We start from the raw sequence: 23,356 nt of genomic DNA on the forward strand, positions 1-23,356 counted from the left end.
GTCCTCACCATCCTGTGCATTGCGCTCGCACTGCCAGCCAGCTACACCCTCGCTCAAGTCTACCGTCACTACCGACCCCTCCGCGACAGCCCGCTGCCCGTCCTCATCGTCGCGATCTCCCTCCCCCACCCACTACATGGTCTATTTAGCCTCATCGACCACAACTCCCGCCTAGCGCTCTTCTTCCAACGGGACCGCTTCAGACATCACTCCTGGAACTTCCGCGACAAGTTCGCATTACACGCGCGCTACGGCCAGTCCTTCTTCCTGGTGACGCCGGGAGGCCGGGAATTCATCACCGCAGATCGGAGCGTTGCGGAGCAGATCCTCCTGCGTCGGAGGACGTTCCCCAAGCCTGTCGGGCTGCTTGGTGCTGCCCCTACCTCTCCGGCGGATAGACGAACGCGACTGATAAGGAGAATGTAGACAAGTTAGAGCTGTTCGGACCGCATCTTGCTTCGGTATCCCCTGCTCCACTTCACACCACTTTACCTTGTCCGGTAGTTGCGTGCTGACCCGATGCTTGACGTATGTGTGTAGGTCGAAGACACAACCTGGCAGCGCCACCGCCGCATCACGGCCAGCGCATTCACCGCGGCCACCGACCAGATCGTCTGGACCGCCTCCCTTGCCCGCGCGGCGCAGCTGGTCGCCTCCCGGCCCCGTACAACCACCAGCACATTCCCCGACCTGGCCGATGCAAGCCTCGACATACTCCTCAAGGCCTGTTTACCCACCACCACCTCATCAGACCCAACCTTCTGTCCGGAGGCGTGCAAACCCGCCCTCCTCCGCTTCCTGGACATCATCACCGCCCCGAGGGGGAGCCTTCTCCCCTGGCGGCGGAGGGACGGCCTACGGAGTCTGTGGGCAACGGCGCGCGAGCTAGGGGCCAGTATCGCGCAGTTGGTGGAAAACCGGCGACGGGATCCGGATGGAACCCTAAAACGGGGGGATCTACTCTCGACATTGCTGCGGTGCGAAGGCCGTCCTGGCCACGGCAACCGGGATTATATGTCCGGGGACGAGATCCGGGGCAACGTGTTTCTGTTTCTGTTTGCGGGGCATGAGACCACCGCCAATACGTTGCTGTATGCGGTGTATCTTCTGGCTATCTTTCCGGCGTGGCAGGCGTGGGTGGGGCAGGAGATGGATTCCTTGCTTCAGGGTTGGGCAGAGAATGAGGAGCCTGGGTGTGAGGTGTTGGAGGGGTTGAAGAGGCTGAGGGCTGTTATGGTGGGTTTCCCCTTTTGTCACCTGGTGGCCGTGGTGGTGGTGATGATGGCTAACTAATTGTGGCAGATGGAGACGCTCCGGCTGTATGGCCCCGTTGTGAATGTGCTGCGCGAGACGCGCGAGCAGGACGAGATGGTCAAGATGGAGACGCCGTTTCTCATTCCAAAGCACACCTCGATCCGGGTCAATAGTGTAGCGCTGCACATGAACCCTGGGACGTGGGGACGTGATGCGGCGGAGTGGAGGCCGTCGCGGTGGGTGCTTGCGTCGTCAACCGGACACCCCGGGGAGGATGTTTACAACGCGGAGATGGAGCGGAGGCTCATCGCTTGGTCGAAAGGGCCGAGAGTCTGTCCTGGCAAGCGATTCTCGCAGATCGAGATCCTGGCGGTGCTGCTGCAGCTGTTCCGACGGCATAGACTTGAGATTGTACCTGACCCCGGGGAGACAGTCGAGGAGGCACGGCAACGGGCGTATGCGCGGGTGCAGCAGAGCACAATGAGTTTGACTCTGCATATTCCCCAGCCAGAGAAGCTGTGCTTACGGTGGGAGCGGCGGGAGAGATAGTGATCTTGCTTACTATAGAATAAGTAAACCAGCGTGCTTGATTGATCAATTTGTATACACCCTCAGACTAAGCCTGTGAACTAGCGATGAACTGGGAAGCCAATCGGCACCCAAAAACAGGTATCTAAACGAGTACGAGACCCGAATACGACATCATCCTAGCCATTCCAGAACGTATGTATACATACATACCCTATATAAGCATACATAAGCATATCACCACCACCACCACCCCACACCTTCTCTCGCAAGCATGCTCACCTACCTCCTCTACCAGTACGCCCCCTCTCTCCCCGCTGCGATCGCAGCGACCGTCTGCTTCGGCCTCCTTACCATCAGCCATGCCATCCACTACTGCGCCCAGCGCACCTGGTTCTTCACCCCGTTCATCATCGGGGGGATCTGTACGTAGCCTCAGACTCCCCTCGGTTCCTCCTCAGTTAGCGCACTGATACCAACCCTAGTCGAAACAACCGGCTACACCGGCCGCATTATCAACAGCACCCAGACCCCAAACTGGACCATAGCCCCGTATATAATGCAATCGCTGCTGCTACTAGTCGCTCCCTCCCTCTTCGCCGCCTCTATCTACATGATCCTGGCCCGTATCATCCGCCTCACCGACGGGGACACCCGCTCCGTGCTCCCCGCCCACTGGATCACCCGCGTGTTTGTCGTCGGCGATGTGCTTGCCTTCCTGGCGCAGGCGGGAGGCGAGTTCTCCCCTTTCCTATCCACGATCCGGTTATTCCTCGCAGACAAGTCTCTGAATCACAGTGGTCTCACTCCAATGCTGATTACTGCATATTATAGGCGGAGGCCTCCTCGCCAAATCCAATTCATCCAGCACCACCAAAACCGCCAACTGGATCGTCATCGCCGGCCTGGCCATCCAGATCGTCTTCTTCGCTGCCTTCATCCTCGTCTCCGCAATATTTCACCGGCGCATGAGGAGCAACCCCACGCGGCACGCGCGGAAGACCCGGGTGCCCTGGAGCGGGTTCCTATGGGTGCTGTACCTGACCAACGCGCTCATCATGGGGAGGTCGGTGTTTCGGGTGGTCGAGTTCGCGATGGGGCGGAATGGGGTCCTCCAGCGGCGCGAGGTGTGGTTGTATGTATTTGATGGGGGGGTTATGGCGTTGATGATGCTGCTTTTGCTGGTGTGGCACCCGAGTCGGTTGCGCGTGCGAGGGGGTGGGAGGGGAGATGTGCAGGGGAAGGGGCGAGAGAAGAAGAGAAGAAAGAAGAGGAAGACGAGGAGGGGAATGGAGGAGGGAGATTCGAGGGTAGTGTGGGTGTAAGTGTCTAGATGCTGTTCCTTTTTGTCCTTTAAAGTGTACAGTAGGGACTGTACATGGTACACCATATCTATATGCTTGCTTATAGAACTCAACCCTAAGTCTAAAGTACCAAAGCTTCCGGGGGAGAACCCCCCGACCCCCCTTCTTTTTCAGCTTCCTGGCAGAACTCAACCTGAAGCTCTACATTATAAACGTTTCCGGGGGAGAACCCCCGGACCCCCCTTTCTTTTCGGCTTCCCAGAAGAACTCAGCCCTAACATGCTAATACCGCTCATCGACCACCTCCCTCAACTTCCCACTCGCCTCCAAGAACACCAACTCCCCAAACCGCACCCACTCCACCTGCACAGGCGCCACATGGCCGGCCTCGCGATTCTTCAACCAGCTCGAACTCACCTGTGCCACTGCCTCCTCCAACCTCTCCGCGATACTCTCCCCAACCCCGTCCTCCGGCCTCTCCGCCGCAACCCTAAACACTACCACATTCCTCCCCTTCTCCCGCCGCAGCACCGTCTGAAAACTGTCCGCCACGCCCTCCCCAAGAACCTCACTGACCACCCGTCGTAGCACCGCGCGATCCAACAGCGCCGTGCCCACCTTGACCCCAACATCACTCCGCCCGCGCAGCCGGAATAGCCCCCTCTCGAAATCCACCCACTCGCCCACATCCCCAATCGGATACCGGATCGTAGGCTGCAAGCGCTTCAGCAAATTCGTGACCACCAGCGTCCCGCGCACCCCGTTCTCCCGCACCGGATGCCCATCATCGCCCACAATCTCCAGCACCACCGCCTCCTCGACCACGCGATACACCGGATCCACATCCCCGTCCCCGCCCTTATTGAGTCCCGGAACAGGGAACCCGACAACCTTACACTCAACACTCGCATACGCCATCGGCCGCACCACGGCATTCGGGAAAGCCGCCGCATACAAGCCCCGCAGATCGGCATAAAACGGCTCCCCGGTGTACAGCACCAGCCTCACACTCTCCAACCGCCGGCCCGCCGCCCTCAGAAACGTCGCCAGCTTCGTCGCGATAAACACGTTGCTGATGACGACAGTCGCCGCGAACGCATTCACATCCTTCTCGATGCTTGGGGGAGGTTCCTTCCCGCTGATCGGCAGATTCACCACCGGCACCGCGCTGTTCATCACCGTGTACCCGTACGTCATGAACCCGGAGTACAGGCCCCCTTGCGACGAGAGGTTGGCGATCCGGTCCCCGGGCTGGATGGAACAGCTGCCCGGGAACAGCGCCCCGTTGATGCGTGACGTCTCGTGGAACTCGGCGCGTGTCATGTATACTGTTTTCGGGGTCGAGGTCGAGCCGCCGCTGCGCATTACTAGGGCGTCGGTCAGCGGGGCGGTGAGGACTGCGGTGGCATCCGTGCTGGCGGTGGTCCAGTAGCTTGTTGAGTCGGTTAGGGGGAGGGAGGCGAGGGTGAGGATCTCCGGGGTGGGGGGCAGGGAGGCGTAGAGGGCGCGGTAGTAGGGGGAGTGGGTGCGGACGTGGCTGAGGAGGTCCTGAAGGTGAGGGGGGAGGGTGGGGGTTGTTTTGGTCATTTTTATTGATGGTGAGGGAATAAATGGGGTTGAGGATGGAGTTGGGGATTTTGCTTGATCAAAGAAAGGTGGTGTGTGGTTTATGGTGTTAAAACTGTGCAGTTCAGTGGATGTTATATAGGCCACAATGAGAGGATCGAGATGCACATGCTGGACTGTATGTGCGCGCACTGTACAACTGATATGAAAGTAGGGCAAAGGCACAGTATAACACGTCTCCATTGCCGCTAGCATGGCGCAATACAACACCCTCATTGGAGGAAGCCTTCCCCGTTGCGACAATCACGTTGTTTCCATTCTGAGACAAATGGTAACATATGGTGACATGAAGAAAGGATTCTCTAGACCCTGCATGATGACAATACCTGCAACGCCCCCCCACATGGCGACAGATCCCGTACTTTGTACGGTTGTCCGAGCGGACTCCGATTCTGCGCCCTGACCACCCAACTCCGTGTACGATCATCATAATTAGTGGGTCTTAGTGCTTATGTCGACTATAATTTACTCTAAGCATCAATATACCCACTGTGAAGACATTCAGAAACAGTATAGCGTGAAGAATCAGGTTGTTGGCTGTGGAATCTCCACTCTTTGGCCCCCTCACAGCATTCCCGACGCACAACCCGTGCCTGGACCGCGTCAGGGTCTTAGCTTAGCGTATGTATGTACTGTACTGTTACCGGTAAGCTACTGAGACCCTGAGATGGCAGCACGGACACCATACCAGATGCCTGGAGGCTGAAAGAGCGCCGCGGAAAAACCGCTGTAGATCACGTCCGAGCGTCAATTACACAACATTCCTGCAGAATTATCTCAGATCCTTAGGTCTTCTACGACGGTTGCACAGATTGATAAGAATCGTCATCCATGACGCGAAAGTCGGAGCTCGTATAGGCAATGGCGAGGGGGCGTGCATGCAGGGGCTATAGCTATATCACTCTGTGCCAAGATTAGGACACCTCATAGGCCCACCGAGACAAGCTAATCCCCCGTAAGCTTGACATTGCTTGGCAGCCCTGCCAAGTGTGGCGCCAACCTTGGTCTTGACGTCCAAAATACCTCCATCGTCCCGCGGCGGTTCCAGCCGCTCCCGTTAGAGCTCCATGCACGGATCTAGATTACCAGTCATAAGATGACTGCAGACGTAGACGGCACCGTTATTCGCTGCGTCGGGCCGCGCTCCGCTCGTTTTGGAAGCATGGTGAAACACGGCCACGAAAGTCGCCGCGCGGGATATGTGTGAGCCTGTCGATTAAGACGTCCGAGTGTTGCCCGAGGATGTGAGGTCTCAGAGGGAGCCACAAATGGGGTGCTAGGGGAGGGGCACACCATCGGCTGCAATACTCTACTGGACGGGAGCGTATCCATCTCACTGCAGGAATGTCGCGATGATCAACCTCGTCGGTTCTCCTCCGGTCGACTCGCCGGTGGCTAGAACATCACGGGCCAAGACAATAGCCATCGCAGGATTCTCGCACGCCAATCTATTTGTCAAAGTGATTGAAAATCGAAGTCGTGAAGCCGGAGAGTATCAATGTGCAGCGCGGGGTGGGCGATGAGAAGATTCAGTTTCGGGATTTGGTGTGAGGCTCAAACAAAAGCAGAGAAGATATAAGAAGGGTTGGAGAAACGCAAGTAAAGCCCCAAAGAAAAGAAAGCATCATCATCTCTCAATTTCAATCTTATAAAATGTCTTCCATTGTATCGTCTTTCCGTGAGGGAGCCGTGCAGCCCCCTGCCACTTACAAAGATCCCCGCGAGGAGAGATGGGAGGATCAGACGGCCTTCTTTGCCAGAGATCCCTTGTCCACAAACCAGCAAACCGCTTGGGACTCTCCTGGTCAGGCCGCCTTTGACTTCCGCTCCGATTATGTTACATCTCCCAACATCGCCATGCTGGCATCGATCATCAAGACAAGCTTGCTAGACGATGTCATGAAGGAGGACCCGACCACCAACTCTTTCCAGGAGTTCATAGCCCAACTGACGGGCCATGAAGACTCACTCCTGGTCATGTCGGGAACCATGGGCAACCAGGTGGCGCTCCGAACCGCACTGCTGGCCCCACCCTACAGCATCCTCGCCGACAGTCGCAGCCACATCATTGGCATGGAGGCCGGCGGCCCGTCGACGCTGTGTGGAGCTTTGATGCAAGGCGTCGCTCCATCCAACGGACATCACCTCACGCTGGAGGACGTCAAGCGGCACGTTACGCTCCGTGAGGATGTCTACGACTGCCCCACGCGGATTATTAGTCTGGAAAATACGCTGTCCGGGACCATCATGCCTCTGGAGGACGTGCGTGCAATATCCAATTGGGCCCGGAGTCAGGACCCGCCGATCCACATGCACCTCGACGGGGCGCGGTTGTGGGAGGCCGTGGCGGCCGGCGCCGGCACCCTCAAAGAGTACGCCACCTGCTTCGATAGCGCGCAGCTGTGCTTCACCAAGGGTCTCGGTGCCCCTATTGGATCAATAGTCATTGGCAACAAGGCCTTCATCAAGCGCGCCCGCTGGATGCGCAAGTTGCTGGGTGGAGGCATCCGCGCGGCCGGCATTGTGTGCGCCCCTGCCCGGGTGGCGGTGGAGCAGATCTTCCTTGGTGGACGCTTGCGTGCGAACCAAGAAACTGCAAAGAGACTCTCCAAGCTGTGGGTGAGTCTGGGCGGGAAGCTTCAGCATCCGACAGAAACCAACATGATATGGTTGGATTTGGAGGCCGCGGGAATTGACAAGGAACATTTTGCGGATATGGCAGAGAATGCAGGCGTCAAGACCATGCGTGGTCGTTTGCAGGGCCGGCTGATCATCCATTACCAAATCTGTGATCGTGCCTTGGAGGCTTTGGCGAATCTTTTCGCAGAGATTCTGAAGGGTAAGCGGGATTATCTGCAAAAGTGATGAGGTGCGAGAAAAGCAAAGTTGAAAGCTCTCCGTGTTCATTGCGGTACATTGGCCTGATTTCGTAATGTCTGTAACGTTGAATTAAGTCTTCCAGTTTAGTGTTCAGAGGCCGTTAAAACATCCTTAACTCATCACTCATGCCTATGTCGAAGTTGATAGCCCAGTCTGTGAAATTGAAGTTTTCGAGATCAATCAAGGAGTTCATATCAATTTCACCCATCGTGGTAGGGGCTGTGCTGTCTATTTGTGGGGGCGTCGGAACTGCTTCGGGGACTGAGCCAGGGGCAGGGGTTTTCGTGGAATTGACAACTGTAAGACTGTCTAGAATCCCGTCGAGCTTGCGAGAAATAGCTCTCGATGCTTTGAGGCAGAATACGTAGTTGGTCTCGTTGGGGTTGGATACGCTTTCAAGTTGAGACACCAGAACCGAAAGATGACGGATGAGATTCGAGGTCTTGATGCCTGCAGGGAGCCGTGTTCCTGCTGATGCATCTTGCATCACGTTCTCAAGAGCGGTTGAGAGGATTGCAGCACATGGCAACCCATAAGAGAGAACCTAGTCCCGGTCAATGGCGAGGTCTACTAATGCAGTGGAATATCAGTCAGGGGAGCATACAATCCCAGGCAGATCGCGCGGCGAGAAAGAGGTTCTCCCGCGACTATTCGTCATCTGGATCACGGTCTCAAGCATACAGGCTGAGACCTCAAGCAGTTCTGGTTGAGGGGTCGTAAGACCTTCTGCATTCCCAAGGAGTCTGTAAATCTGAAAGTGAATGTGCAGATAAGAGAGGTAGACTTTTGCATGCATGTGGCAAAGTTCTGGAGGGAGGTTTGACGTCCAGCAGTCCTGCCTGTACTGGAGGTGTGAAGGCAGCCGATGCCATGCCTGAGTACAGCGATCGGATAGCTCTCTGCGGCATATTAGCGAGCGGCTTCAACAACAGCAGTTAAGCCAATACATACCTAAGTTTCACAGATTCGGCGGCATGCGTGACTCGAAACTGATATTCAACGGTCTCCTCGCGAAACTCCGCAAGAATATAGCGTATTCGAGCCCACGTAGCTACTCGATGCTTTCCGTCGGTGTTCCAGCCATCCGGTTTCAGGTTGTGCTTTGCTTGCTCTATCACATCTGACGACGCGAAAAGTTCCTCATCAGATAGGTCTAATGGAAGGCTGCAGTCTGCATGTCGAGCAGTTATGCGCGGCGGCCGCATGAAGACCGACGCAAACACTTTGTCCAGGTAATACGCTCTAGCAAAGGTTCTTCGTCGACATTCCGCCAGGAAGAATGGCGTCGTGGCGTGGGTTGCTTCTCGGTTCAGGCCTAAGGCTAGGATGTCTGTGGCGAGATCGCCCAAGCGTCTCCATACACCTAAGCCTACAGCACTGTTAGATGCGCCCGCTGAGTCTGTGGCAGTCCCACTTACTTGCATCACCTTCGAAGATCGTGGTTAGTTGCAGGTTCTCGTGCGCAAGCCATGTAATAAGATCAGTCGTTTGCGGTGCCAGCTCACGGGCCAGTCGCAGGCTCAAGTTGCCGTACCAGCCCATATCACGAACGAAGGCATTGTCACGGTCTTCATCGTGTCCATCCCCTACAGCAAACATAGTTGCGCGTGCGGCCATCGTATACAGGAGGCCAAGGGTTTCTATGCGTAGATTGGGCCCACAAAACAAGGCGCAGAATGCCGGCAAATCCAAGTCGCGGGTGATGACTACTTCCACCGAGGAGGCCCGTAGAATGTCTTCGGCTAATTCAGATACGCAGTGAGTCTCATGCTCTGCATCTAAGCTGTCCTGATTATAGCCTGAGGCTGCAAGACCGGCTCGAATCGAAGCGATGAGCTGCAAGAGTAGCGGCTGAGGGACTAGTGCGACTAGGCTGAATGAGTAATATTCATGCAACTGTCTTTCTATGACGGGTAAGAGCTTCAGCTGGGCGACAATGCGTCGGATAGCCGCCAAGTGCTCATCGTGGGCCTTGAGATTGTAGTTGTGGCGGCCCGGGGTGAGGGCGAGCGATGACGAGTCAGTGGGATCGGCGGACATGAACGGCCAAGTGTGGAACTTGGGGGTCTCGGCCAAGGGACTCTCGACCGGATGATGCGGCAGTGGGCCCGTCTGGGGGACGCGGAGTGAGCCTGGTGGCGTGGACAAAGAGTGTCTTTGCGAAGTCCGATGCTTGGTCAGAGGGGCAGGATGATACCAGCATTGCGGGTGGAGCCCACGGCGTTGGCAGGAAGCACAGGTGGGTTTGCTGTGATCACACCGGATCTTACTTTTTCGACATGGCTCACACGAGGCCAGCGAGCGATTACGCCGGCGACTTAGTGTAGACATGACCAGACAGTCCGAATGGATGGCTTGTTGGCTCTTCGGCCATTTGGGGGGGGGGGAGGTTGTGGGAGGAAGAGAAGAAGAAGAGGGGATCGCGACAAACGGAAGCGAATGTACGACTTATCACGTGACGTCAATCTGCGAACGACGCACACCACCAGGGAATCATCCACCCAAGCCTTGCAATCTTGGGAGATAATTCAGATAGTCAAGATAGAAAGAAGAAGGTAACAAGAAAAACCAGTTCTTCTCCACCCCACTGTCACAAATAAGAAGTTGTCCGTGAGAGACCGGAGTCGCAGGGTAATTCAGAATGTGTATCGGACTTGTATCGGAGTGCTCGGGCTCACCAGCATCTCCACTACTGACTTGGCACTCCTACTGCTTGGGTGCATATTAGTTCACATCCACCGGCTCGATATTTTGATTCTGACATTTGAATCCTCTCGACTAGCCTGCACTCGCCGTTCAATTTATATCAGCCCCTGTAGAGTCTAATGGGGACATACTATCAGCCATGAACATCCGAAAATTACTGCAGCGCTTGAACACCATCAAGGAACACGAAGGCGCGAATCCAACACCACCCTTAGACTCACCACTCCCAGAAAAGTCATCAGAGCAGGTGGCTAAAGAAAGTGACCTGGGGAATGGCACCGTCGAGTCCGATAGAGTTCTAGTGAGTTTTCTCCCCCAATCGCGCCAATCGCGCTGGACGCCTGCTCACCATGACAACCACAAGGTAACCTGGGAAGGCGAGGACGACCCTGAAAACCCCAAGAACTGGAGTTCGATGCGCAAATGGAAGGCGATCTTCGCCATGAGCTCCTTCGTCTTCATGAGTCCCCTGTCATCGACCATTGTCGCTCCAGCACTGCCGGCCATTGCGTCCGACCTAAACATCACCCAGCCGGCGGTCGAGCAAATGGTGCTCTCCATCTTCCTCCTGGGCTTCGCGTGCGGCCCTCTCGTCGCCAGTCCACTGTCCGAGATTTATGGCCGGGTGCGAGTGGTCCAGTCCTGGAACTTCATGTACATCGTCTTTAACGCCGCGTGCGGAGGTGCGCGCACCAAGGAAGCCATCATCGTCTTGCGCTTTGTTGCCGGCCTCTGCGGAAGCGCTACCCTGGGGGTATGTGACGAACCCTAGCCAACCTGGCCATTGTGACTGACAGTCTGCTAGATCGGCGGCGGTACGCTCAGCGACCTCTTCTACGCGAAAGACCGCGGCAAAGCCGTGGCAATCTACAGCTGGTCGCCAATCCTCGCGCCACTGGTTGGGGCCGTCATCGGCGGCTTCATCTCGCAGAACACCGGCTGGCAGTGGACCTTCTACGCCTCCTCGCTGCTCAGCGTGGCCATTCAACTGTCGGGCCTAGTCTTCCTAGAAGAGACCTACCCGCCACTCCTCCTCCGGCGCAAGAAGGCCCAACTGATCAAAACCACGGGGGCCACGAACCTGTACACGGACTACGACTACCTCGACGCAGGACGGCTGAAGAAGCTGTCGACCAACCTGATCCGGCCGTTCAAGCTCCTGGCCACGCAGCCCATCATCCAGGTGCTGGCGCTGTATAACGCCTACCTGTACGGCAACATCTACATCCTGTACGCGGACTTTGTGGACCTGTGGACGGAGGTGTACGGCGAGCGCACCGAGATCGCGGGGCTGAACTACATCTCCATCGCCGTGGGGTCAGCCCTGGCGGCCGAGTGCTGCACCCTGGTCAACGACCGCATCTACCGCACTCTGACCCGGCGCAACGGGGGCAAGGGCCTCCCGGAGTTCCGCATCCCCATCATGCTCCCCGCCACCCTGTTCCTCAGCGCCGGCATGTTCTGGTACGGCTGGTCCGCCGAGAAGAAGCTACACTGGATCATGCCCAACATCGGCACCTCGATTTTCGTGGCCGGGGCGCTGGCGTGCACCATATCCGTGAATGCGTATGTGATTGATACGTATGGCCGGTATGCGGCCAGCGGGCTGGCAGCCGTGTCGACGATTCGGTGTCTTGCGGGCTTTACCTTTCCGATGTTTGCGCCTTACATGTGAGTTTTCTTGCGGGTCAAGACTGTCTATATTGAGCTACCGCTGATATCTTCATAGGTACTCTACGTTGGGATATGGGTGGTCGGGGAGTCTGCTAGGCTTCATTGGGTTGGGGATTGGGCTCCCGGCGGCGATGCTGTTGGGTCTGTATGGGCAGTACTTGCGGGACAGAAGTCCCTATGCAACCAAAGCCCATTAGGATGTGGTTAAGGGGTTGCTTGATGAGACTTATGAGCTAATGAGTTAGAGCTGCGAAAAAGCATAGTGGTTGGTCAAGTACATAGACGTCGCTGGGAAAAGCATATATCACGTTTGAATGACAGGCTGCAGTACGAGAAGTGGGAATGATACTGATACCTTCGGTGGTAGTTCTTTTGGTACAAATTTGGCAGGACTTATGGTAGACTTGAAAGTAACGACACTGGCGCTTATGAATAGAGACTCGTATTGCAAGCAACTTGATCATAATCTTTGAGTATCTTCGGACAGATGGATAAGTAAAAAACATGATATCTCCAGAAAACAATGACAATCTACCTGGGCCAACTCGACATCATCGATCGGTCCTAGCCACGAACTTGCAGAACGCACCAACAATATTTAATAGGTCACATCTGCCGATATTACCCACGATAGTCTCCTAAAATCGACGGCGCTTGCGCGAGCGATGGCCACGTTCATTATGATCATCGTCATCGACCTCAGCCCTGCGAGAGACATGGTGTGCAGACTGGTCTTCGCCATCTTGAGCAGCAGCCAGCTGGGCATTCTGAGACTGGGGCCGCGGCTCGACGAGCCCCAGATCATTGATGATCAAGTCAAAATCTTCAAGGTCCTGCGTAGTGACTGGTGCCGGGTTCTCGCTGCACCTATCAACGAAATAGACATCACGAGGCACGACTCTCGCTCGGCGGATAATCACCTCCCCATCGATTTTGGTCTGACGGCTGAGAACTGCGCGATTCAGACGGATGACGCACTCCTCGTATGAGTAATTATCATTGAATATCTTTCTGAGGCCGTCGGCCCAAAATCGGGTGAAATATGCATACATGTGCAACAGGCGCTGGCCCCTTTCGCCCCAGCCGCACAGTTGAGTCTCGACCTTGCGTACGGTTTCCTGATGTGTTTCTATATACCAGCGGGCATCGAGGAGAGCCCCCCAGTTTGTTTCATATGTTGCAGTATTTTTAAAAGTTTCGAAGTCTGGTCGCACGGTCTCGAGATAAGCCAGAAACTTGCTGAGAACATGCTCGTAATGCAGGTCTTTGCCGTTCGACTTGGCCGGGATTCTTGCTGCCACCAGGTCGACGAGCTGGGTAAACTCTTCTCGCGATCGCTCGATTCGGGCTCTTTCCAGATACTCAATCACGGTCGGGATATCAGTAAAGCTTGTATTCTCGAATTTCAGACCTTTCACCCAAGGAGATCGTTGGCAGGTCAGAGCCATAATGTCATCTAATTTCTCTTTGATCTAGGGCTCTTTGTTCTTGGTTTTGATGTACTTTTGGGTTCTCTTGCACATCTTGAAGGGAGAAGACTAAGCAAATCGATCCTGGAAAGTAACACGGTGCCGAGAGGGGCGGGGGGCAGAAAGCAGGTTGAAGAGCGACTCTCACCTTCGTCTCGTTCCTGTTGTGAAGGGGTTTGCCGGATTCCGTGTTGTCTTTGTAACGTTTAAAATGGTTAGGAGGAGTTCGACAACAAGCAAGAACAAGACAGATACGAAAGGAAGTATAAGTGACAAAACTGAGATGACTTGAGTTGGGATATCAGTATCGTGTTGATGAAAGAGTGTGTTCGGGAGATGATGGGCAGTAGGTAGGAGCAAGAGAGTTAAAGAAGTAAGTTGGTACCGATTTCCTGCGAGTAAAGGATGCAGATTAGATGGAAGTCGAAGAGAGGTAGGTAAGACTAATGAGCTTAGATAGCACAAGTCCAAGGATCAGTAAAGTGGTGAGCAAGTAGAGGTGAAGGTGGGTTGAAGAAACAGAGAGGGAGAGAGGGGAGAGAGAGAAAGAGAAAGATGATTGCTTATATAGCTGAAGAAACTGTGGCCTTCATTGCACATTCACTGTTTGACCTTTATCTGAACATTCACCATCCTGCCACTTGTCACCCCAGACTTTCCTAGTAGTGTTCTTGTATTGATACACTCATCAGTAAGTCAATCTTGTATGTAAGAGTCTATATCCCTTATCCCTTGCAAGTAGGATATCAGGAGTGACTTGGCAAGATCTACCAATCATTCAACAGCATTCAGACAATATTCATGCCTCTGGGTCAGAAGTGGTCTTAAGTGAGGAATCTGCATTTTTCAATTCACAGCTTATGGCTCAGCTCCATGCAAAAGAAAAGGAAGGCTGATAGTGAATGGTGAAGAGAGGAAAAAACATGCAAAGCACACTTCTGTATCGGTTGCCCTTTGAAACATTGGTTGTGTCCTACATTCTTTGCTCTAGTTGTGAATCTTCTTAAGCCATATTTCCACTATTCCAAACCTACAGCCTCAATAATATAGCTACTGTAAATGAATGTCACTCCACCCGAATGACCAACTAACCCCGCGCTTACCCCGCAGAAGATCAGATATGATCGATCCCCCACTCCCAACTCTAACTAACCTCTTCTGATCCCAGTCAACCAACATCAATTACACTACCCAGGGCTCCTATTTCACAAAGTTTCTGCTTAATTCTTGATTAGAACCAAGATCATGGCCCTCCCCCTGACCCACAAGCTCAACACCCTCTCCCTCCACCTTCCACTGGATTCTTTATCTCACCACCTCCCCTACCCAGGGCCAAACATTCCACCTCACCAACGCTCCGGGCTCAGACGTCTGGACATTCGACTCCCAAACCACGGAGAATATCACGCACGGCAGCCGGCTCCTGGTGGCCTTGGAGCTGGGCGAGATAGAGCCCGCGTTACACACTGCGCTGGCGGAGCGGCTCGCCCAGGTTCCTGTGGGATACTCTACCAAATTCCGCGAGGCGATGACGTGTCGGGTCTGGGTGAAGGAGGCGCTATTTGCGCTTGAGGAGGAGGGGTATCTCTGTCTCCCTGTGGGAGGTGCGCAGGAGGTGAACAGGATTGAGGAGAAAGCTAGAGGGTGGGCGATGCGGAATCGGGTTGCTGGACGGGTTAGTATTCAGGTTTGGGGTGGTGTATAAGACGGTTGTCGGGGGCCGGAGGGGTGAGTTGATGCTGGGATGGGCTGTGAAGGTGCTGATGAATAAGAGTTTGGATAGTGGGATATATATTGCGCGTATGGCTTCTCCATTGATTTATACACTGCTGGTGAAAGGGAACGCAGGGTACATGTTCAGATAAAAAGAGTGATAAAGTTGGGTTTAGATCGCATTTATCTTATCATAATTTAACAAGACGTTAGTAGGGACCTGTACGTTGATTGTGTTGTTGAGATGGTTTGTAGATTGACTTGATCTATACTCATGCATAATACACAGGTCCATCAACACAAAAAAGCATTACTCTGACATCGACAGGGGCTGTGGTTTAGTGGTATAATATTCCCTTAGCATGGGAGAGGTCCGGGGTTCGATTCCCCGCAGCTCCATCTTTTTGCTGTCATTTTTGGTGTTCGCACGGATAATCCCGCTGTCAAGTCGTGAACAACACAACACACGACGAAACCATTAATTGCTTGCAATTTTCCAGGGAGTTGCTTGTGTATCCTGCTCGCACACTTCAATCTTCCCTCTACCACATCCCGTGGACCCATAACTGACAGATCACTCCCCAACCTCCCGATCCTCACTCCAATGGGCATACTTCTGCATCGCCCGCCACTGCCACGTCCGATGCCGCAACGGTCGCCCCCAGAAATAGAACGGCACGAAGAACACCACCACCACCCCGGCGATGATGGCCATCTCGCCGAACGCGAGGGCATACCCACTCTGATTGATCCAGGGATTCGTGTAGAAGGAGAGGAGGAACCCGAAGGCCGCTATCAGTCATGTCAGCCTGTCCTTTTCGTCACGAAACACCCAGACACCTAGACCCAAAACCACACCCTCAACCCTAAAGAACAAACAAAAGCAAGGGGAAAAGGAAACATACCCTTGAACGCCAAAATTGAAACCGTGACCTCCCCCACCGCAGGCCGGTAACTATCAATCACATACACCATAGTGGCGTTGGTGGCCTGCACGATCGCGAAGTTCAACAACCCCAACCCCAGTGTCGGCACCATCCAGTGCAACCGGTCGTTGATCCCCACTCCATACAGGATCAAGGCCACGGGGGCACACGCCCCGCCGATGATGACGGAGGGGAGACGCATCTCCGGATGCCGGATGCCCCCGTTGCGGCGCGTGAACCAGTCGGCGGTCCAGTCAGACAGGTGGCCGCCGAAGGCGATGCCGATGGCGGAGCCGACCATCCCAGATACGAAGCAGAGGCCGATCTGCCATGTGGTGAAGTCGTAGGCCGCCGCGTAGGCGGTTGCGAAGTTGGAGGTGATGGCTACGAGGAAGCCGATGGTTACGGCGAACACCAGCGAGGTCCAGAGGACCGGGGGTAGGATGATGAGGGCGATGGGGCGGAGAAAGATCTGGAGGAGAGGTTCGGTGGTGTACGTGCCCGTGAAGAGGCGGAGGGAGCGGAGGTAGGGCTGCTTCTTCGCGCGGGTAGGGCTGGGGGTAGCGGATTCCAGGGCGTGCGGGGATGGGGATCGCGGGTTGGATTGCTTCGCCAGTAAAGCCTTTTGGCGGTCGAAAGTTGTCTCGGGGAAGGTGAAGATGACAAGCAGGGTGACGCCCCCGATCAACGCGGTCGCCACGTAGTAGATGTATCGCCAGCTCAGGGTGATGGTGATGAGCCCATCGATGATGATCCCGCCGGCCACTCCCATGGAAAGGGCAGCAGTATACAAGGCCATCACTGTGCCACGCTCATGTAAGAAGAAGATATCGGCGATGGTTAGCGGGCCCAGACACTCCCCTGCACCTGCTGCAAACCCCATGACGATCCGCCCGGCCAGCTCCACCCCATACGTCTTCGCAAAACCGGTCCAGAACCCAGTAACAACGTACAGGACAAAGGAGATGACATAGATGGGCCGGCGACCGTACTTGACGATAAACGGCATCCAGAAGAGCATCCCAATCCCCTGGCACAGAGCGGTGGTGCTGAAGAAATAGGCCACCTTGGAGATATGGGCGCTGAAATCGGGGCCCTGGGGGCCCAGGAAGTTGACGGTGATCTCCACAATAGCCACAGTTGGGCCTGCAGACAGAAAATTGCAGAAGAAGACGGCCAGACAGACAAGGACGGCAATGTAGTACCGGAATGCAGAGGACCTGGGATGCACATTGTGATTAGTATGACCTGAAAAGAGACTGACCGAGAACAGGGGGAGTGGAGGACAGGACTACCTACCAGTTGAGTGGGTCATTAGGATCCCGCGAAGGCGTAGGGACCAAAAGGATCTCGTTTGTCTCATGATGCCGGAGACGTAGAGTCCCCAGAGTGTCCTTTGGGACGGTTTCGTGGTGGGCTTCGGTGGGCTTCGAGTCCATGGTGGGCGGCTAAGGGGCGAGGCCTCGACTGCTGTGCTCGGCGAGAGGAGCTGGACCTGCCTTATATAACAAAAGCAATGATGTGCAGGGAACTGCCTCTAGATAAGAGAGGCACGGCAAGTGAAGAGGTGGTGGCTGTCATGGTCACTCCAGAATACACCTGTCCCAGCCCTATTCAGAATCACTGTGGCGGTGGGCACCCGGCGCAAAGGGGTTGAATGTCTATACAGCACAGCAGTCGGAGGAATCACAGCTCCAGAGACCTTGGATCTCCTTTTTCGCCCACACTCGGAAACGAAGGCCTTCCCCAGATCTGCGAAATGCAGATAGTGGCAGATGCTTACGAGTCGCAGGTGGAAAGAGCGGGGTAAGGGGCAAGGCAAGTGGCCCACAGCCAGTCCCCGATTTGCTGCCGCCACAAACAAAGCCCTAAGCCTCTTGCTGACTTTCTGTCGCTCGTAGCTAGCCTGCCTGCATATAATCAGTCGATTCCAGCCCCAATCAGTTCCCGGCTTGTCGAATTAACCTCACACCTTCTTTCTCGCATCCTCATTTATTTCAGCTACCACCATGCAGATAATCTGGCGCGACTCCGCGCCCGCCGCCGAATACGAGGAGGCCCGCGTGGGCCGAGTCTTCAACCACCGACGTCCCGACCGCTTTCCACTGGCCGTCATCAAAGCCAGCTGTCAGGACGACATCATCGCAGCCGTCAAGCTTGCCAAAGTGAGAAACTGTCGGCTCGCCGTGCGCTCCGGGGGCCATTCGTGGGCCGCCTGGAGCGTGCGTGATAACTCGATTCTACTCGATTTAGGCAATTACAAGCAGCTGGACGTCGACCCCGCCACTCGGACGGCAAGAGCCACGCCCAGCATGACAGGACGGGAGCTCAATGGGGTCCTCATCAAAGAGCACGATCTGATGTTTCCCGGGGGCCATTGTCCGGATGTTGGGCTGGGAGGATTTCTGCTCCAGGGCGGGATGGGGTGGAATTGTCGGGTACGAGCTCCCCAAACCAGTCGCCGTCTTCCCACACTCGGACTGACAAGTACTCCTAGAATTGGGGCTGGGCCTGTGAGCGCGTTCAGGCTGTCGATGTGGTCACCGCACAGGGCGACGTTCTGCATTGCAACGCCACCCAGAACCGGGAGCTGTATTGGGCTGCGCGCGGGGCCGGTCCGGGTACGTGGCGTACATCCCCACAGCTCTCACCACACATCCTCTTTTCTAACACAATCGCACCCCAGGCTTCCCTGGAGTAATCTCGAAGTACCACCTGGAACTCCTCCCCTACCCGCGCGACGGCTTCCGCTCGTCCGGCTACATCTACCCGATCCGACTCTATTCCGAAGCCTTCCGCTGGGTCCTGCAGGCCACTCCGGCCTCGGATGAGGACACCGAAATCGCTGTCGTCGCGCAGTACCCCGAAGGGATGGATGAGCTGTGCCTGTTCGTCCTCTTCGTGACGATGAAGCACGACCCTGCGGCCGCTGAAGCCGCCCTCCGCCCACTGCATGACTCCCGCCCTCCCGGGGCCATTGTGGAATGGTTCTGCGAGACAGACAGTCTGGAGAAGCAGTATGACAACCAAGCGAAAGCCAATCCGGAGGGCTACCGTTACTGCGCCGAGAACGCGTACATTCGGAACGATGCGGATGTCCCGACTGTGCTGGAGGAGGCGTTCACCACCCTCCCTCACCGCAAGGCCTTCGCCCTCTGGTACGCCATGTACCCCTGCAGTCGGCGCAAGTTGCCGGATATGGCGTTGAGTATGCAGAGCGATCACTACTTCGCGCTGTATACGGTGTGGGAGGAGGCACGGGATGATGCGCGCTGTCAGGGGTGGGTGGCCGACGTCATGCAGAAAGTGGCGCCACATGCGGTGGGGGCGTATTTGGGAGACTCGGATTTCCAGGCGAGGAAGACGAAATTCTGGGCGGATGATAATGCGCGCAGGCTGATGGAGCTGAGACGGCGGTTTGATCCCGCGGGGCGGATCTGTGGGTATCTGGATAAGGGGGATGCGTCGGGGGTACGGGGGTTGGTTATTGAGAATGAGGTGAAGCTGTAGGATGCCTTGGTTATAGACTTTGTTGTTTTCGTTTTCTTGATGTAGGGATAAATCCGTTGCAGGACTCTGTACAACCCTGAAGACTACTTACTACCTACACAGTACAATGTTTTGAATGCTTGCACAGAGCTAAAGTTTTAGCCGCAGCGCTAGTGGGATAAGATTATGGTCATAGCGCCTACAACCCAATCATTTAGAAGCTGAGCGTGACTAAGCGGCATCTTCCCCAGGTTTCCAGCCTTGGCAGGATAACCCAGAAGCCTGATTGATGATGTATTGAGGCACCATTTGAATGAGCCCCCCACATTCCGCTCCATCCTCGTCTCTTTTACTTAATGACACGGATGATGTATGTGAGAAAAAAGACCATAGCACAGCTTAAACGCGGGTCATGGCACATCAAGCTAGGCAGAAGAAAATCCCGGAGAACTAGTTTTCCGGCGCCAGCGAGCCAACAAGCCTGAGAGCGACTGATCGCCCGATCGACCGGGGAAGCAGTCTCCATTCTCTCCCGAAGAGCCCACCTCCTCGGGAGTAAGTACCACCTCGAACATCAGGACGAGGCATGAGAAAGAATCTTGAGCTGGTCTGATCGGGTTGTGGAGACGATCGGAAGCACTGGTGTGGCAAGACATCCGACAAGCAAGCCCTACCATGCGGTTATCCGTAGACGTCAACCTGCTAGAAAGTGTCCACACACTCCGTCCGGTATAGCTTGGTGAATCCCGACAGAATCATTCCATGAACAACTTGGCTCTTTATCACCTCTTATCCAAAATGTCCCCCACGACTCGCCTTAACCAACTCAACAATCAACTAGGTCAACACCCCCCCTCCACAACCACAATGTCCACCACCCCGCAAACCCTCAAAGACAAAGTCGCCATCATCAGCGGCTCCTCTTCTGGCATTGGCGCCGCCATCGCCCGCGAACTCTCCGCCCGGGGTGCCCGTGTGGTCATCAATTACCCCTTCCCCAACCTGAAACCTCAGGCTGAAAGCGTGGTCGCCACGCTAGCCTCACCCGCCATCGCCGTCGAAGCCGATATGTCCACTGTCTCCGGTCCGGGCCAACTGGTAGCCTCCACCATGGCCAAATGGGGCCGGCTGGACATCGTGGTGAACAGCGTCGCGGTGGCGGTCAACAAGCCGCTGGCGGAGCAGACCCTCGACGACTGGGACGCGCTGGTGAATCTCAACGGACGGGGGACGTTTCTCCTCACACAGGCGAGTCTGAAGCATCTGACGAGAGGCGAAGGGAGGATTGTAAATATCTGCAGTCTCAGTGCGAGGGCGCCGCCGCCGAACCAGACCATCTATGCTGGCACCAAGGGGATGGTGGATTCCTTTACGAAGTGTTGGTGTGTTTGATTCTCCCCTGCCACAGTGAGGGTTGTTGTAGGAGGTGGAGTTGGGGCTAATTCAAGCTGCAGGGCGAAGGAACTCCCTCCTAAATATGGCTGTACGGTCAACACCGTCAGTCCCGGACCGACGAGGACGGAGGGGTTCGCTGCGGCGGGGGAGGAGCAGATGAGGATTCTGCAACCGACGATCGACCAGACGCCTGTTGGGCCGAGGATGGCGCAGCCGGAGGAGATTGCCTGGGCAGTGGGGTTTCTGTGCGAGGAGCGGTCACGATGGATCAATGGCGTGCATTTGGTGGCTTCCGGCGGTTTGTTTGTAGATTGATTTGGGGTTGTGGGCTGCTTTGTTGGTAGGCTTATTGAGGCCGAATCCATAAGAATGTTAAAGAGTCATTAGATCGTTCCAACAGAGCTAGGTCAAACCATGGGAAATATGCAAGCGCCTGCGCCTCAGAATCAGCTGCTGCCCATCGTAGTAGGCTTCAATGGCACGAGTGCGCTTTCCCATACAAGACACGATGAAGACCTGTAGGAGTGCCTAAGCAGTCACGAGTCTCTAGGCTCTGAAGAGGGAAAAACAGAGTAGTACCGGTGCAATCATATGTTCCAGAGGATACCGTTTCTTCAACCGACCCGGTACCAGCCGAAGAATAGCTAGAAGCTCTCCACGGAGAAACTTGTGATGATCGCCCTCCATGTTGACGTCAATTTGCCCTAACTGGACTCCCTCGCGTGAGATGATCATATGCAATGCATGGTAGAAGCATTTACCGCTTTCGCCCACTAAGGAATTCTTCAGCTAACTCTAGCATTCAAGGATTCTCTCATCTCGAGATGACTGATGGAGTTCAACACGAGAGACATACCCCATCGCTTTCACTTGCGATCCGCTTATTAAGTCTAGTGAGTCCAGATTGCAAGTACAAATTCCATTCCCAGTGTTGTTGTAATATCTGCTTCTACCGACGTTATCAATACTATTACAGGCAACAGCCTAGAACGTCTTTAATCCACCCTTCCCGGAAACGATGATGTACAAGCATTAGCTGTGCCCGCTTGCTAGCCATTTTATTTTCTTAGAAATCATCGCCCTTCCGTTCTTGCTTTCCGGTCCGGGCGTACTTGTCTGTCCCCTCCAACTTCTGATGAACTACAACTCACACCGTCCCACCAAAGTTCAAATCCCCTTCCTCGCCAGAAATTCCAGAACCAGCGCCCCAATCTCCCCCGTTTCCGTCTCCACCGCAAAGTGGCCCGCATCCAACAAGTGCACCTCCGCCTCGGGCAAGTCGGCCTTGAACGCCTCCGCTCCCGCCGGCACAAAGATCTGATCATGCTTCCCCCAGACCGCCAGCAGAGGCACCTGCGATGCGCGAAAGTATCGGTGGAACTCCGGATACAGCGGCAGATTATTCCGGTAGTCCCAGAAAAGATCCAGCTGGATGTCCGCGTTGCCCGGGCGTTGGAGCAGGGCATAGTCCAGCGAGTAGGACTCAGGCGCTACGAGGCGATTGGGACGGGTGCCCTCCACGTACTGCCACTTGGTGGCGTCGAGACTCAGCAGGCCAGTCGCGAGCTTCTCTCGCACAGCCGCGTCGTTGTGGCTGGTCCACAGCGCCCGGATCTGATCCCAGAAGGCGCCCAGCCCGGCCTCGTAGGCGTTGCCATTCTGCGTGATGATTGCCTGTATGGCGGCCGGTTGTTGCAGCGCCAGACGCAGGCCTACGGGGGCACCGTAGTCGAAGATGTAGATGGAGTACTGGCGGATGGCGAGGAGGTCCAGAAACTCGGAAATCACCGCGGCCAGCGCGTCGAAGGTGTACTCAAACCCTTCGGGGACTTCGGTAAAGCCAAAACCCGGTAGATCCGGGACGATGACCCGGTATTTTGGGGCCAGGATTGGGATGAGGTTGCGGTACTGGTGCGAGGACGAGGGGAATCCGTGCAGGAGAAGAATTACCGGGGCTGATCCGGCACCCGCTTCGCGGTAGAAGACATGCGCTTTGGAGGTGGGGAGCTCGAGCGTCTTCAGCTGAGTGGTTGCCATGACTCGGGTATTCTGGGATATGGGATAGAAATTTGAAAGAGCGTAGATTGTGTAATAATCAAGGGATACGAAGGTACTGATATGACAGCTGTATATATATCCCCGTTATATTGGGTGCACCAAGCACGCTTCGGAACCTTGAGCTGGGGGGGAAATCGATGACGACTTATTTGTCAGCACCTCGGTCACATTCTTTGTCACTCGCCTCGTATCTGAGATCATTGAGTATTCTCGACAGCAAAAACGTCTCCTGCCTGTCAGCTTCTTCATGCTTAGGGCTTCTTGGCACATTTTCTAGCGGCGGGAGCTCTACCCAATCAACAAGAGGGAGATATTCCCTCTTCCGGCTAATGAT

At 55.2% G+C, this 23,356-nt stretch overlaps 12 protein-coding genes and 1 non-coding gene across 13 annotated transcripts; 8 read left to right on the forward strand and 5 right to left on the reverse strand.

Moving 5' to 3' along the window:
• Window positions 1-219: 219 nt before the first annotated feature.
• On the forward strand, window positions 220-1,794 carry BO82DRAFT_259388 (cytochrome P450; the record flags this gene model as incomplete). The annotated part of the gene is made up of 4 exons (XM_025630924.1): window positions 220-370; window positions 427-461; window positions 541-1,236; window positions 1,303-1,794. Coding segments are annotated over 4 exons (1,374 nt in total), but the record flags the coding sequence as incomplete, so codon positions are not given.
• Window positions 1,795-2,056: 262 nt separating this feature from the next.
• BO82DRAFT_403303 (RTA1 domain-containing protein) lies at window positions 2,057-3,107 on the forward strand (the record flags this gene model as incomplete). Its single annotated transcript, XM_025639374.1, has 3 exons — window positions 2,057-2,207; window positions 2,268-2,579; window positions 2,617-3,107. The coding sequence occupies 3 exons, from the start codon at window positions 2,057-2,059 to the stop codon at window positions 3,105-3,107; spliced, it is 954 nt and encodes a 317-aa protein (XP_025490718.1).
• A 261-nt stretch (window positions 3,108-3,368) lies between these two features.
• On the reverse strand, window positions 3,369-4,673 carry BO82DRAFT_384376 (acetyl-CoA synthetase-like protein; the record flags this gene model as incomplete). The annotated part of the gene is made up of 1 exon (XM_025638097.1): window positions 3,369-4,673. The coding sequence occupies one exon, from the start codon at window positions 4,671-4,673 to the stop codon at window positions 3,369-3,371; it is 1,305 nt and encodes a 434-aa protein (XP_025490719.1).
• A 1,665-nt stretch (window positions 4,674-6,338) lies between these two features.
• On the forward strand, window positions 6,339-7,764 carry BO82DRAFT_355478 (l-allo-threonine aldolase). Its single transcript, XM_025635460.1, has one exon. It carries the CDS (start codon window positions 6,366-6,368, stop codon window positions 7,575-7,577), a length of 1,212 nt encoding a protein of 403 aa, XP_025490720.1. The 5' UTR covers window positions 6,339-6,365; the 3' UTR covers window positions 7,578-7,764.
• Window positions 7,693-9,923, reverse strand: BO82DRAFT_403306 (uncharacterized protein; the record flags this gene model as incomplete). The annotated part of the gene is made up of 4 exons (XM_025639375.1): window positions 7,693-8,136; window positions 8,197-8,491; window positions 8,544-8,961; window positions 9,011-9,923. The coding sequence occupies 4 exons, from the start codon at window positions 9,921-9,923 to the stop codon at window positions 7,693-7,695; spliced, it is 2,070 nt and encodes a 689-aa protein (XP_025490721.1).
• Window positions 9,924-10,363: 440 nt separating this feature from the next.
• BO82DRAFT_355479 (MFS transporter) lies at window positions 10,364-12,425 on the forward strand. The gene is made up of 4 exons (XM_025635461.1): window positions 10,364-10,599; window positions 10,663-11,052; window positions 11,104-11,969; window positions 12,028-12,425. Exons 1-4 carry the CDS (start codon window positions 10,438-10,440, stop codon window positions 12,167-12,169), a joined length of 1,560 nt encoding a protein of 519 aa, XP_025490722.1. The 5' UTR covers window positions 10,364-10,437; the 3' UTR covers window positions 12,170-12,425.
• A 185-nt stretch (window positions 12,426-12,610) lies between these two features.
• BO82DRAFT_403308 (uncharacterized protein) lies at window positions 12,611-13,420 on the reverse strand (the record flags this gene model as incomplete). The annotated part of the gene is made up of 1 exon (XM_025639376.1): window positions 12,611-13,420. The coding sequence occupies one exon, from the start codon at window positions 13,418-13,420 to the stop codon at window positions 12,611-12,613; it is 810 nt and encodes a 269-aa protein (XP_025490723.1).
• Window positions 13,421-13,857: 437 nt separating this feature from the next.
• On the forward strand, window positions 13,858-15,271 carry BO82DRAFT_433304 (uncharacterized protein; the record flags this gene model as incomplete). Its single annotated transcript, XM_025640860.1, has 2 exons — window positions 13,858-13,874; window positions 14,711-15,271. The coding sequence occupies 2 exons, from the start codon at window positions 13,858-13,860 to the stop codon at window positions 15,144-15,146; spliced, it is 453 nt and encodes a 150-aa protein (XP_025490724.1). The 3' UTR covers window positions 15,147-15,271.
• A 210-nt stretch (window positions 15,272-15,481) lies between these two features.
• Window positions 15,482-15,553, forward strand: BO82DRAFT_t201. Its single transcript has one exon. It is a non-coding gene; the product is annotated as a tRNA-Ala (tRNA).
• An 85-nt stretch (window positions 15,554-15,638) lies between these two features.
• On the reverse strand, window positions 15,639-17,579 carry BO82DRAFT_355480 (putative MFS transporter). Its single transcript, XM_025635462.1, has 3 exons — window positions 17,380-17,579; window positions 16,060-17,300; window positions 15,639-15,946 (listed from the first exon to the last, which is right to left on the reverse strand). Exons 1-3 carry the CDS (start codon window positions 17,517-17,519, stop codon window positions 15,729-15,731), a joined length of 1,599 nt encoding a protein of 532 aa, XP_025490725.1. The 5' UTR covers window positions 17,520-17,579; the 3' UTR covers window positions 15,639-15,728.
• A 473-nt stretch (window positions 17,580-18,052) lies between these two features.
• Window positions 18,053-19,590, forward strand: BO82DRAFT_417556 (FAD-binding oxidoreductase; the record flags this gene model as incomplete). Its single annotated transcript, XM_025640030.1, has 3 exons — window positions 18,053-18,518; window positions 18,578-18,701; window positions 18,767-19,590. The coding sequence occupies exons 1-3, from the start codon at window positions 18,090-18,092 to the stop codon at window positions 19,588-19,590; spliced, it is 1,377 nt and encodes a 458-aa protein (XP_025490726.1). The 5' UTR covers window positions 18,053-18,089.
• Window positions 19,591-20,436: 846 nt separating this feature from the next.
• BO82DRAFT_286343 (SDR family NAD(P)-dependent oxidoreductase) lies at window positions 20,437-21,279 on the forward strand (the record flags this gene model as incomplete). Its single annotated transcript, XM_025631543.1, has 2 exons — window positions 20,437-20,951; window positions 21,024-21,279. 2 exons carry the CDS (start codon window positions 20,437-20,439, stop codon window positions 21,277-21,279), a joined length of 771 nt encoding a protein of 256 aa, XP_025490727.1.
• A 614-nt stretch (window positions 21,280-21,893) lies between these two features.
• BO82DRAFT_355481 (alpha/beta fold hydrolase) lies at window positions 21,894-23,044 on the reverse strand. The gene has a single exon (XM_025635463.1). It carries the CDS (start codon window positions 22,999-23,001, stop codon window positions 22,132-22,134), a length of 870 nt encoding a protein of 289 aa, XP_025490728.1. The 5' UTR covers window positions 23,002-23,044; the 3' UTR covers window positions 21,894-22,131.
• Window positions 23,045-23,356: the final 312 nt, after the last annotated feature.

This window comes from Aspergillus uvarum, assembly GCF_003184745.1.
Source record: "Aspergillus uvarum CBS 121591 unplaced genomic scaffold BO82scaffold_36, whole genome shotgun sequence".
NCBI classification, from domain to species: domain Eukaryota; kingdom Fungi; phylum Ascomycota; class Eurotiomycetes; order Eurotiales; family Aspergillaceae; genus Aspergillus; species Aspergillus uvarum.